Source organism: Lycorma delicatula, chromosome 3 (genome assembly GCF_047948215.1).
Source record: "Lycorma delicatula isolate Av1 chromosome 3, ASM4794821v1, whole genome shotgun sequence".
Classification (NCBI taxonomy): Eukaryota; Metazoa; Arthropoda; class Insecta; order Hemiptera; family Fulgoridae; genus Lycorma; species Lycorma delicatula.
The window spans coordinates 3,878,952-3,892,274 of record NC_134457.1 but is presented as its reverse complement, the minus strand read 5'-3'; the positions used below and the strand labels follow the sequence as shown (position 1 = coordinate 3,892,274).

The 13,323-nt window shown below is 29.5% G+C and overlaps 1 protein-coding gene across 3 annotated transcripts in view; it reads right to left on the bottom strand.

Annotated features, from left to right (window-relative positions):
- Positions 1 to 7,000: 7,000 nt before the first annotated feature.
- Positions 7,001 to 13,323, bottom strand: part of LOC142321353 (uncharacterized) — a 132,761-nt gene continuing 126,438 nt past the window's right edge. For all 3 annotated transcript variants that reach the window (XM_075359369.1, XM_075359370.1, XM_075359371.1), the window contains exon 20: positions 7,001 to 8,333. In XM_075359369.1, coding sequence (XP_075215484.1) covers positions 8,232 to 8,333 — 102 coding nt within the window. In that variant the 3' untranslated portion in view covers positions 7,001 to 8,231. The remainder of the gene's footprint in view (positions 8,334 to 13,323) is intronic.

Below are 13,323 nucleotides of genomic sequence, written 5' to 3'. Positions count from 1 at the left end.
TTCACTAATATAAGGCAGAGAAATACTTTTTAAGTAAGGCATAATTTGATTTGATTGTCATTTAATCAGGAAATAAAAAATCTGGCAATTAGATTTAATTTCGTTTGAATTAGGGTCATAGAACTTTACACAAACTAATTTACAAATATTCTAATCAGTAACCAATCAGTGAGTATTTTATTATCAACTTACTTAGGTGATTATTAACTTATTTAACATTTATAGTTCAAAATCATGTTATAAGGAATTAAAGCTAGTGAGAAATAAGCCATAAAGAAATCCCTTTTATAGGTAAACCCAGTTTATACTTATTTAGCCAGTAATTACAGTTGAGCAATTTTTTTCTGTTATTAATATCTACAATCTGTTTCCTTATAATATTGAATAGATATGTTGAATTTCTATAATTGACCTGAAAAAGAAAAAGCCCAGCAGTAATTAATAGCTCTATATTCCATTTTATTCTGGCTGACACTGTAACAACTGTTATGGATGATAATAAAATTAGTCTTTTATAGTGTGTGGAAAAAATGCCAGCGTAATCAGGACTTGAATCCAGAACCTCAGGATACACAAACCAATAATTTTGTATTTATTTATCTAGTCATTTTCCCTGAGATTTATCTTATGCAAGCTGTTGTTACTTCTGTATATTACAGAAGTACAGTATATTCTGTATATTACAGTACAGAAAAGTAAAAACTCTTGAATACTTTCTCAGATACATGGATCACTATTGTTTACAAAATTAGGACACACTATGTTGCTGTGTATAACAATGTGGTATTAATAGTCAAAAGCTAGTTGGAGATTGATAGCAAAAACATCAACATTTTAAAAAGGGAAAGCACAATACATGATAAAAAAAAGATGCTCTTTTTTTAATTAACAAGAATTAACTTTCTTTTAAAAAGAAACAGGAACTCAAGATTGCAGGTCTGGAAATAATTTAGGACAAAAGTTAAAACACCAAAACAAACAGTTTGTTTCACTAAACCAGCTGTGTTGATTGGTTCGAGAACAAGTAGGGAATTACTGTGTTCAGTTATCATAAAGGACTGTAAAGGAACAGGTATATTGTAATATAAGGTAATAAATATTTCCAAAATTTCTCAATATACTTGTATGGTACTTTTTTCTCAATTGACATTTTGCACAGATTACAGATCTGTAAAGAGAGTTTTTCTATCACCCTTTGTTTTAAAGAAACATTGTTGTGTTAAAAAATCTGTATAAGTAACATAATTTGTATAATGGAATGCTATATATATATATATACTAGCACTTACATTAAAGCTTTTTAAACATTGGTCCCACTTTGTAAGTAACCTGATACTTACAAATTCAAATATAGTAGCATTTCAACATCTATTCACAAAGTTCATGTTTATGAATTTACACCTTTAATGTTTAGAAAAGTCCAAATATGTATGTAACATCAAGTAATCATAACATTCCATAGCTCTTCATGGGATTTATACATGTTCTTCAAATACAATGTTAATAAGGGTCTGTTGATGCATTTTTTTTTATAAACCTGTAGCTATATCCTTAAAAAACATACTTCTTTAAGCACTGCCTGAGATGAGTTTTGCATCACTTGAAATTGGGCATCTCACATCCTACAATCAGTTTTTGTATGTATAAAGGCTGACCACAGCTTTCATTACTTTTACTTTCCTGGCATCTTAGCTACAGCTATACCACAAGAAGGAAAGTAATGTAATCGGTCGAAAAATGGGTGTTCTTGACTTTTCATGATGCAGGGACCCTCCCAAAAAAAGTGGGGTAATATTCATATGTATGTACATGTGTTGGCATGTAATAGCTTAATGACTTTAAAATAAAATTAGCTTAATAACTTTTGACTCAATAAATCAGTTTTGATGAAATTTGGCACAGACTCATTTATCTGGGGGTAATCTGTGGTAAACACTTGGATTAAATATTTCTGGGGTGTGAGGTAGATAATTTTCTTGAGATCAATTTTCTCCAAATTTTAAAAACATAATCCCACTTTATATTAAGCTGAATACATACTTATTTTACCATTTCTAAAAAAAAATATCTCCAAATTCTCCCTTCCCCAAAAATGAAAAAGCTTATCTTTTTATTAATTGCATGTTTTGTAAATTAAAATTTTTTTTATCCTCTTAAGCACAGTAGTAGTGCAAGTGGCCCCCCAAAAAAAAATAGTTTGAGAGCAAAATTGTGGGTGGGGGAGCCAATCAAAGTTTAAAAATATAATTTTTTTGAATTTTTCGAAAAATAATAAATAACCAATGCCAGGAAAGTATTAACAACTTTGTTGTCAGCTTTTTAATCAATACCATCTTTGAAATGAAGTGGTGGTAGAAATAAATATTCTTAATAATTTAACCGGGGAGTCATGAATCATCTATTTTATCTTTGAATTAAATTCACATACTTTTCAATCTTGAAAAAAATATTTATTTCATTTCAGTTATACCATTCACAGGTAAAATAGTTCCTTGTACATGTTACACTGTATAATATAAAAAAAGGCTATTACTTGAAAGTCATACATCAACTATACTTTTTGTAATTAATTTTTCCTGTTACAAATCTCAAGATTATATTTGTTACCACAACTCCTTTTACTCTCTTTCAGCAACACATGATGCCCTTTTAAGACATATTTCGGGCAAAGGAAAAAGTCACAAGGACTCAAATCAGGTGAATAGGGGGGTTGAGGAACTGTAGGAATGCATTTTGAGGTAAAAAATTCCATAATGGAAATGGCCGTGTGACACGGGGCATTGTCATGATGAAGCATCCACTTGTCTGGTCTCACGCAAATCACTCTTTTCCTGAGCCTTTCAAGGACACCTTAGTAAAACACTTGGTTGACAGTTTGTCCTGGAGGAACAATTCTTTATGCACAATACCCCACTGTCAAAAAAGCAAATCAGCATGGTTTTGATCTTTGATTTGCTCATTCGACATTTTTTGGTCGAGATGACGGAGTGTGCCACTGTTCGCTTTGTTTCAGGATCGTACTCAAATATCCAGGATTCATCACCAGTGATCAAACGATTGAAGAATTCTTGTTCATTGTCAATCCTCTCAAGAAGATCAACGCACATGTTTCTTCGATTGTCCTTCTGTTCCATTGTGAGGTTTTTTGGCACCAATTTCGCATGTCCAAATCGTCTGTCAAAATTTGATGTATGGTGAAAGTTTAAATTTAACTGTTCACTTATCGTCCTTATTGTTAAACGACAGTCTGATCTCCCAAGAACCCTCACACACTCAACGCTTTTGAAGTTGATGGTTTCCCTGAGCGAGGTTGATCTTCAATGTGTTCTCGGCCTTCCAAAAACGATTTGTACCAATGGAAAACTTGTGCTCTTGATAAGCAATGTTCCCCACAGGCCTGTTTCAATTTTTCAAAGGTCACACTCATGGATTCCCCAAGTTCAACACAAAACTTGATTGCACAACGTTACTCTAAATTTCGATGCTCCATTTCTGTAACAAACAAAACACAAGTTCACTGATGGCGCTGTCAAAAATAATGTGTTGGCTTAGCAAAGTTGAAACTCGTACTGAGCTTGTGGAAGGGATGGACAAACTGGTCTAACACAGCGTTACCAGATTGCTTGCAGTTACCAATCTCATTACTTTTCTCACACACCTCATATTTCTTTAATGAAGCTGAGCAGTACTGGATTTATCATACCTAAAATCTTCAAAAGATTAGCCAGTGGAACAAATGGACCTGCTACAGTAATAAACAAGCAGGAAAGATCACCTGACTTATGGTGCTACAGATGTTCATGTTAAAAGAGGCCCCATCACTTACTTTAGTCTATAAATAATAGTTTATTGGCAAATGCTTACATAAGGTGTTAAAAATGATGTCCATCCACTTCTTAACCATGTTCCTGGTGGCTCCTCTTGTTGGCTGTACCCTATTTCCTGGATGGCATTGGTAATGTTTGTCTTCAACTCCTGCATGATTTGTGGATTGCTCTTATAAACAATCTTTTTCAAGTAACCTCGCATAAAGAAGTTTGGACAAGTCAGATCAGGAGATCTTGGTGATCTCCCCAATCCTTTAGAAATGATTCTTCCACTTGTAAAATCCTGTGGCACAGGATTTTACAAGCAAACTGCATGGAAAGTGGCGCTGTCTTGTTGAAACCAGCAGTTATCCATTTGCAGTAAGGCTATGAACTGTTTCTTGGTAGACGGCAGCATCTGATTTCTTTCAAAAAAACAAGGTTCCTATTATGTGTTGCCTTCAAATTGCACACTGTATCTATTTTTTGTGGATGTAGGGGAGATGCAAAGAAAAAGTGCAGGTTTTCAGGTCTGGTAGTTAAAAACATACCCACAAAGATGAAACTATGCTTCATTTGTGAAAAACACTTGATGTAAAATGCCAATGTCTCTAATGAAGTTCTTGAACCATAACAGCAAAAAAACCTTAATCAGCAGTAGGTGGCTAACGGAAAACCTGCGTTCGATATGGATAAGATTAAGCATTCTCCTCACTGTAATATGGGCTGAACCTAGTTAACGTTCTTTTTCTGGCTTAGTGTTTGCAAAAATTTATGAGATCTTGTAACTATTGCTTTACTGTCCTATACAACCTGCTTTGATAAAAGTGACCTGTTGGGCACGTTTCTAATATCTGAATAACTTTTCACTGGTGCTTGTGCTTCCTTTTCAAATTTCTCACTGATCCTTTGCCGACACAACAAGAGATTACATTTCTAAATAAGTTTCCATCACGAATACATGTTCAACAGCATGTTAGCAAACACCTGATTACACAACCTCGATTAAAAGCCAATGTTCAACACAGACTGGTAATACTCAAATGTACAGGCAATAAATAGCCCTCCCCACTCCAGTCATATCAACATTATTTTACCCATCTCTCACCAAAATATGCATTTAGTATACACTACTGAGTGAAGGGGCTTCTTTTAAGTTGAACATCCTGTACTTCACTAACCAAAATTTTAAGGAGGAAGTATTGTGAAAAGGTAGCAAGATATTTCAAGCATCACATTAAGGGGTGGAAACAGAATGTTTTACTAGGTGCGATTTACACCCAGGTAAACTCATCGCATCAAGCATTGAGTTCCATTAATGTTCATATGATTTATTTTCACCAATGAAGAAGGTTGTCCTCTTGGATATATACAGACTAGCAAGGAGATATAATCTCTGTTCACTACAACAAATAAGAAAATGTAGATTAAACATAAATCCCCCAAAAAATATAAATGCATTATTGTGCAAATTTCAAACAATTCTACTATTATAAATGAAATAAAGCCATTATAAACCTGGATAAGGACTATCTCAATCTTATCTAATTAATTAACTATAAAAAGTCCCTGTACCTCCCCCTCCAAATAATATGTTGCTACCGTTTTGAAAGTCATGTGGTATTCAGTTCCAAAGAAATAATTTCTTTACTGGGGTTGGTATCACTGCTCACAAGGTCACACAGGATACTCACCCACTCTCTTGTTTCAGTTGCAAAGGCATGTCAGATGTAAGCGGATGCAGTTAGCGTCAAGAAGTTGTTGGTAACGTACATTTAGTTGCGTGAAAGACTACATAAATAATGCTGCAAATAACGAACGGATTCTGTGAATGTTTTAACAAGACTCATTTCATAAAGCAACAATGCTTGATCAGGAAAAATGTGCATTTACTATGGGCAGTGTTTAAGAAAAGTCGCACAATGGACAAAAGAAGACACAAATGCAAACATATGTCACCATCACAGATTTGAATGATCAATCTACAATCAAATCTATTTCTAAATGAACGGCCAAACTTAATATAACGCGGGCAACAAGGCGTGATCATATTAAAAAATATTCCAATATGAAACCATTTTGACTAACTTTTGTGAGTGAATTATTGGATATGACACTGAACATGATTTCCTTGTGTTGTGCATAAATAACTGTCGTTTTCTGATATATGTGTAAATTTATTGCAATTCATGAGCCAGGAATGTGTTTTTCGGTGCTAAGGAGAATCCTCAGTTTATGCACGAATGGAAGGGAATCCCACCTCATCATAATTTAATTAACCATATTATTTTGAAGAGTATGTAAATGGTGATACTAATTTATAAATGTTGGGAGGATGGTCAGCGCCTCAACTTCATGAGAAGGATATTGCATAATGTATCTGAATACAGAAAGATAGGGCTGCCTCTAGCTAATTTTACTCTTTGAGTGCGCAATTTCCTAAATGAACAATTTCACGCTAGATCGGTCATGGTTCACAAGCATCACCAGGCCAACTGCAATAGCCACCCCAAAGCCCTGACAACCTTACCATACCTGACTACTCATCGTAGGAAATAATCAAGGCTTATGTATCTCAACATCTGAACACATATAAATATTTGCATCAGTAACCTTTATGAATTATAACTCCAATGAGACTTTGCAAAATATTATCGAGGTTATGGAGACATATAGTTCTGAGCTTTCACCAGGAGGGTGCTGTTAATTTGTAAATACAAATGAATATAAATGTTCAAAATATTTATTAATTTCACAACTGTATATTTTTCTAGGAGTGTAACGGCTACTTAGAACCTATAAATTATTCTACTTGCAGGTACTGTAGATTGCTAAAAACTGGGTGTTAAACCTCACAATTACTAATAAAAAAATACTATGTAACGAAAGACAAGTATTTATAGTTAGCATTTTTAACCCAAAAACTACCACAATTGAAGAATAAAATTTCTATTGTTTTAATTTTTATAATGTTTATGTAATCTTGTATAATCTATTAGTGTTTTCTTTCCACCAAACATCTACAAAATATATGCGATTTTAATAATGTCTGCCAACCACATTGGTCTATAACTTACACACTTTTAAGATTTGTCTTCTGTTATTAATCTGATGGTTACAAAGGTTAAAAAAAAACAAACAAAATAACAGGAATTTGATTAAAAGGAAGAGATAACATAGCCAATTTACACATGTTCATTTAGCAAATTATTTGTTTGTATTAAATAAAATTTAATAATAGACTGAATTATAAATATACATAATAATAATAATTAATGATAATAATAATAATAATAATAATAATAATCAATAATTAATAATAAACAATAACCAATTTTATGTATCCTACATCCAAAGAATATCTTTATAGTTACACTATATTTTTTAAGTCTTTCTTTAGTTACACTAATAATTTCTTTTACAGACTGTGAGAATTATAAAGCACTCTTTGGGTTTTGGTTTTCTACAAAATACACAGAACAACTATATTTTAGTGGCAAAGTTTAATCACCCGTGGCTCGTACACAAAATAATGTAAATAATTAAATAATCATAAAAATAAAAATTAATATAATATTAATAAATTTATTAATACTAACATCATAAAAATTTTACAAAATCAGTCTTGCCATCTATATATTCACTGTTGTATTATAAAATAATAAATAAATTAATAATAATATAGTTAGTTAATTAGCCGATTAAATAAATAATAAAAATCGGTTATTAAACATCACCACTAAAAAACAGTGTTACACAAAATAACTGATACAAATATATATATTTATAACAGCATAAAATACAATAAGATTATCTTATATAATTCATTACAATGGTAATAATGATAATACAAATTTATTTACCGTTTTTTCTTTTTCAAGCACACTACTAAAAATGCATTAAAAAATAAAGCCAAAAAAGAGAGAAAAAAAAGAACATTATGCTGAATCCACCAAATAGTATCTTGTTAAAAAAAAAACTAGACTACACATATAATACAATATTTATTCTTTTATTTATAATAACCATCTCTGTTATGCAGCAGTTTGGGAAGTCAGGAAGTTTTCTTGTTACATTAACGTATATAAAATGTACACGAGATTGAAATATTACATTTAAAGTGCAAAGGCAGAGAGTATTACAACAAACAATGATGATATTAACTGTAATAATAATAATTATACAACAATAAAAGAACAGCATCGTAAATAATAACATTCAATACCGCTCCACCTTACTAGCTTCATTCATTTATTTTTTTTACGTAGTACAAAACATCAAGGGTGGTGACAATCAACAATCTTCATATTATAAACAAATATACAATGGTTTTGAGCCTGATTAAATATTTCTGGAAAAAATATTAACCGAATTATTCTGCTGCTTTACAGTTAAAAGTTGTTTTTCATTCTGAAAATCAATGGTTTAGTTAGCGTTCCAGTACGAAGGACTGTAATTCTGCTTAGCACCTGACTTATTCTGCTGCGTGGAAGTTTGTGATCGTGCACCTGAACCGGTTCCACCGTCCTGTAACAATAAAAAAAAGAAAATTATATTAACAAAAATAAGATTAAATATTAAAGATGAAATTACTACTAAATGTCATTGTTTAACAAAAGGAAAAATTTCAAATTTTTTTCTTCAGTCTGGTCGCAGGGTGCAAGTGGTTTGTAATTAGTGAAATCATACTATAACAAATTCATGGCAACAAAAATTACAAATTTGAGAATCTCAAAACTATATGGAGAAGGGAATCATCATCATAACTTATTAAGTAAGAACTTCATAAAAAATGAATAAACTTAACAGCATGTTAACACAAAGACAAAGACATTGGATACTAAATGTATATATATATAATGTATTCTAGCAACTTTAAGTGTTTGGCATATAAAAATGTCAGCAATATCAAAAGAAAAAAAAATTACTTTGCCGTTAATGTATAACTGTACACTAATGATGATAAAGATTCTTTTAAATATTTTCCTTTTAGTAAAAATATTCATTTATCAGGATTAAAAATAAACATAACATTTAATATACAATACTTTTTATACACTTGTAAAAACATTATTTCTTTTCACACAGAATAATCCATTTTAAAAATTATTTAAATGTTACAGGTGCAAATATGATAGGAAACTCATAAAAAGAAATTAAAGTCACACACTGGGTTAATATAAGTCACATTAACTTGTTAATTATCCTTTATAAACATAATTTTCTTATTTGTATCCTGAATAAAATGAGAAAAGAGAAAAGTACTTTTTTATAAAAGTTATAAAACCTTTGAATATGAAATTTATACACTAAATCCTTTTAAATTAAAAACAAATTTGGTAAACTGTCCACAAAAATCTAGAAATGTTAAACCACAAATTGCACATTCTGAAAATATCATAACTTCATAAAATATTTAACTGAATGGTCAAAATATATTTATTAAAATTAATAAAAAATAACAAAATTAATATAGAGAAATAAAATATTTAAAACAGGCAATAAGTTACCTTTTAGACGTCAATTTCCATAACAATTTTTTTTTAAAGTTAGTATTACCTATTGTAAAGTAATTCAAACATTTTTAAATAATAAATTTTCCTCATACTCTGAGCTAGAACTTTCCTCTCAAATTTTTACCAATAATAATTACGATATATGTAGCTAAACTAAAGATAATAATGGTTCCATTAATGTAAACCTTGAACAAACTGTAAACTTATATTTATTACCAAAGATCTGTAACTTCATTAAAGGGATAATTGAAAAAAATATATGCAGATTTAAAAAGTAGATTTGCAGAAAGAGAAGCTAAACAAAAAAGGCTAATAAAGGAATGAATTATTAATTACGTTTTAATCTAAGTCAATCTTATCTTGGATTCACATTGACAAAACTTTAAAAATTAAGTTAAAAAATATATCGCATCTATTAAACTTAAATTGTGAAAATATAATTCACAAAGGCATAAACATATGTCCAGGATCAATTAAAAAACATATTAAACTTTATTACTATTGTCTGGACTATAATTTTGTCTATAAAAAAAACGATTACAGAGAAAAACCAAACCTTATCTTATAAAAATTTAGTTCAAAATAACAATTTATTGTTTCAAATTAGGCAATAAAACTTAAGAAATCAATTTTTTAGAAACTATATTTTCTTTCAAACACTATTCTGAGAGCCTCACAGAATTTTTTCAACATAAAAGCAACAAATTCCAATCTGTTTTGACATTTTTTCAAATAGTTGTAGTAAGGTATATAATAAATTTTAACAGTTAAGTTTTCCAGCCTGGTTAGAATAAAACAAAATTTAATTGAAATCACTTCTTTTTGTTAAAGAATAAATGTTATAAAGTTTTTTGCAAAAGGTGACAATTGTTACCTGATATGCAATGTTATTTAATTCCATGATAAACAAGAATTAGTCCTTAATCAGCGGTACTGTATCCTTAAATCATATTATATTTGTCTGCTTTACTTTGAAAATGCTACTGGTTTAGATGTTCTCAAAGTGTTAAACCATACTATTTTAATGTGATGCAGATTAGTTTTGTCCAAAATGTTGATTTATATTTAAATTGTCAAATACCTTAAGTAAGATCAACTGCTAGTAAATTAAAATAGAACTGCATTTTATTCAGTTAATTCAATATATGGAATAATAACATAATTTTAGTTTGACTCTACATTCACTTTTTTATATTAATGTCTTTTTATTTAAAAAGTGTGTAAAATTTTTTTACAAAACTTTCACAATACTTAACTACACATATACTTTGTGCAAAAAATAGGATTTTTTATGTTACACTCACAGCGGATAACATCTGCGCTACTAAATTGCTTTTCATTTCCTAATTACCTATCCATCCAGTCTCTACCAGAGTTATACGCACAAAATCACAATGCACTTCAGTTCACTTTTATACTTTATTTTTTAAAAAAATATGTACCATCAATTATGAAATGAAATCTCATTTAGATATTAAACGACAAAAACTTAATAAAATAAAAAAATTTACTGCAGGGATGCGATAAAAGTTTCAAAAATTTTAATCAGGATTTCAATACTTTCATGATAAAAATTTTTCTAATGTTTGAAAACTAAACTAAATATTTTAATTGTTGAAGATACATCCCATCTACGTAATGCTGAGCACAACACAGTAAATCCTTGACGTAGTTGCAATAAAATAAAATACATTCTCACTCATGAAGGAACTTTTTTAAAAAATCCGATACATAAATAATCAGGTATAAAATTTAAAGTCAGTTTTAAAAATGATAACAATGTTTTGATATATTATAATGAATAGAGAAAACCTACAAGCATAGCATTTTATATTTTAAACAAATTTCTTTATGCTTGCCGCTTTCTTTGCTTATGTAAAAATACTACATAAACAAAGAAAGTTCTGTGTATTATTATTGTGTGTAGTTCTGTGTATTATTATAAGCAATGGAATTGAAGTAGTATTTCATGAAGGAGTTGTTTAAAAGTGGCTTAGTATAAGTGTATCTGAATTAAAATAAAGCCTAACATATGAAACATAATATATAGTTTTGAAATAAATAAATAACATACTATCACTGAAATACATCAAGATACCAAAGAATGTATATGTTGACGTCAAGTGAATAAATAATTTGAAATGTTCATCTGCTACTAAAATTAAATAAATCTTGCAACGTGAATTGTTTTCATTATAAATATTAATGAACATAGAAGTTTGAAATATTTCCTGAAGTAAGAAGTATTCTACATAACAGTAGTAATTGGCTTAATAATTACAGTAACTGAAATCTTAAAAACTGTGTTATTAAATCCTCTACTATTTTCTTTTTCTTATCGCACCAATAACTTATGATTTCTGTGCATAAATAACTTTATCCTAAAAGTGTCAGAATTATGAGACAACTTTATACGACTGGAGTTGAAAACATTTGAATGGGTTACTAATGCAGCAGACTAAAGAATAGACCAAAAGAGAGATGCAAAAAACAGAACTTCAATCAGGTTTTTATTTAACTATGGTGAAAAAAGTTATTAAAGAACTAAAGAAAATTTATGTAAAAAAAAAAACAGAACTTAATGTAAATGTTTTTACCTCTGATGTCTCTCTAGAGGTAACCCAGTTGTGGGACCAACAATTTAAAGAAAATAAAATTTACTGTCTTATCCAAAACTCCTGTGTTAAGATTATATTTTAGTAAATAAATGATTAGAAAAATAAATTATATCAGAATAATATCCAGACAGCAATATTCTTAGTAATAAAAACTGATAATTTTATAATTTAGCTTATTCAGCAAACAAAAAATATCAACACTTCAGAGAAAGAAATATATAGCAAGTACAACTATCATGATGTTTTTCTCTTAATTTGTGCAATCTACAATAACTAAATTAGCGCTGCAAGGCAAATAATTCAGAATTATTATGCAAGGAATTCTAAGATGCCAGTAGGTTTGCAAATTTAAAAAATTATTTATAATTTTGATAATAAATGTGGTAATGCTAAACGTACATAGTTATGAGTAAATAAATGCTATATAAAATAATTGCAAAATATATGTTTCATGGATCTGTTTGAAGTGAATGCTGTTTTCAATTTCAAAACTGGGAGCTTAATCTACATCAGGATTAAGAATACAGAATTGAGGAAAAGATGTAATTCTGCACTGAAGAAACCTAAAACCAAAGGCTTATTTATTTAATCTGGAAGCAACAACAGGTTTACACATAATTACAATCACTTTATGATAGTTGAATTTTGTAATATGTGTAACAGTTGAAGACCGATTAGAATTTGAACCCATTACTTTCCGTACGATACAAAAACGCTACAATCGCTCCACCATGGAGTAGCAGGTAGCAGAAAATGAGAATTTTCATTTATATTAGAGATTTATATTATTGAAAGAACATTTTGCATAAGAGGGAGACAGTTTCTTGGTGCCTTAGATCACATCCACAGAAGGCAGGTTTGCATCCTTAGATAGCAGGGATCCCATCCTGTAGCTATTATATACATGTACTGTGGATTGATCGAATTAAAATTTTATTGTCTAAAAATATCAATGAAATCATTAATTCAACTAATATATTTATATAATATATGTAAGAATTATTAATATTTTACAAAATTGAATTAATAAATTTTCCTTAAACTTCACTAGAACTAAGATTAGGTTTCCCACAAGGGAAAAACTTTTCATACATATATTCTCAACTCAAAAGTGATTAAAAAAACTACTATAAAAGTTCACACTAATTAGAAATTAGGTAAACCCTCTTTTTAAAAAAATACTTTTATTAAAATAAGAGAGAATCTTTTTAGTTATATACTTCAAAAGAAAAAATCTTTAATTACAAAGTTCAGATATTATGTCAAGATTCAAAAGTTAATATTTCACATACTGTAAAGCATCAATACAAATTTGTGAGCAGAGAGGCTGCAGATCTTTTTTTAAAGATTGATACACACGATGGTTCAAAAAAGTAATTTCAA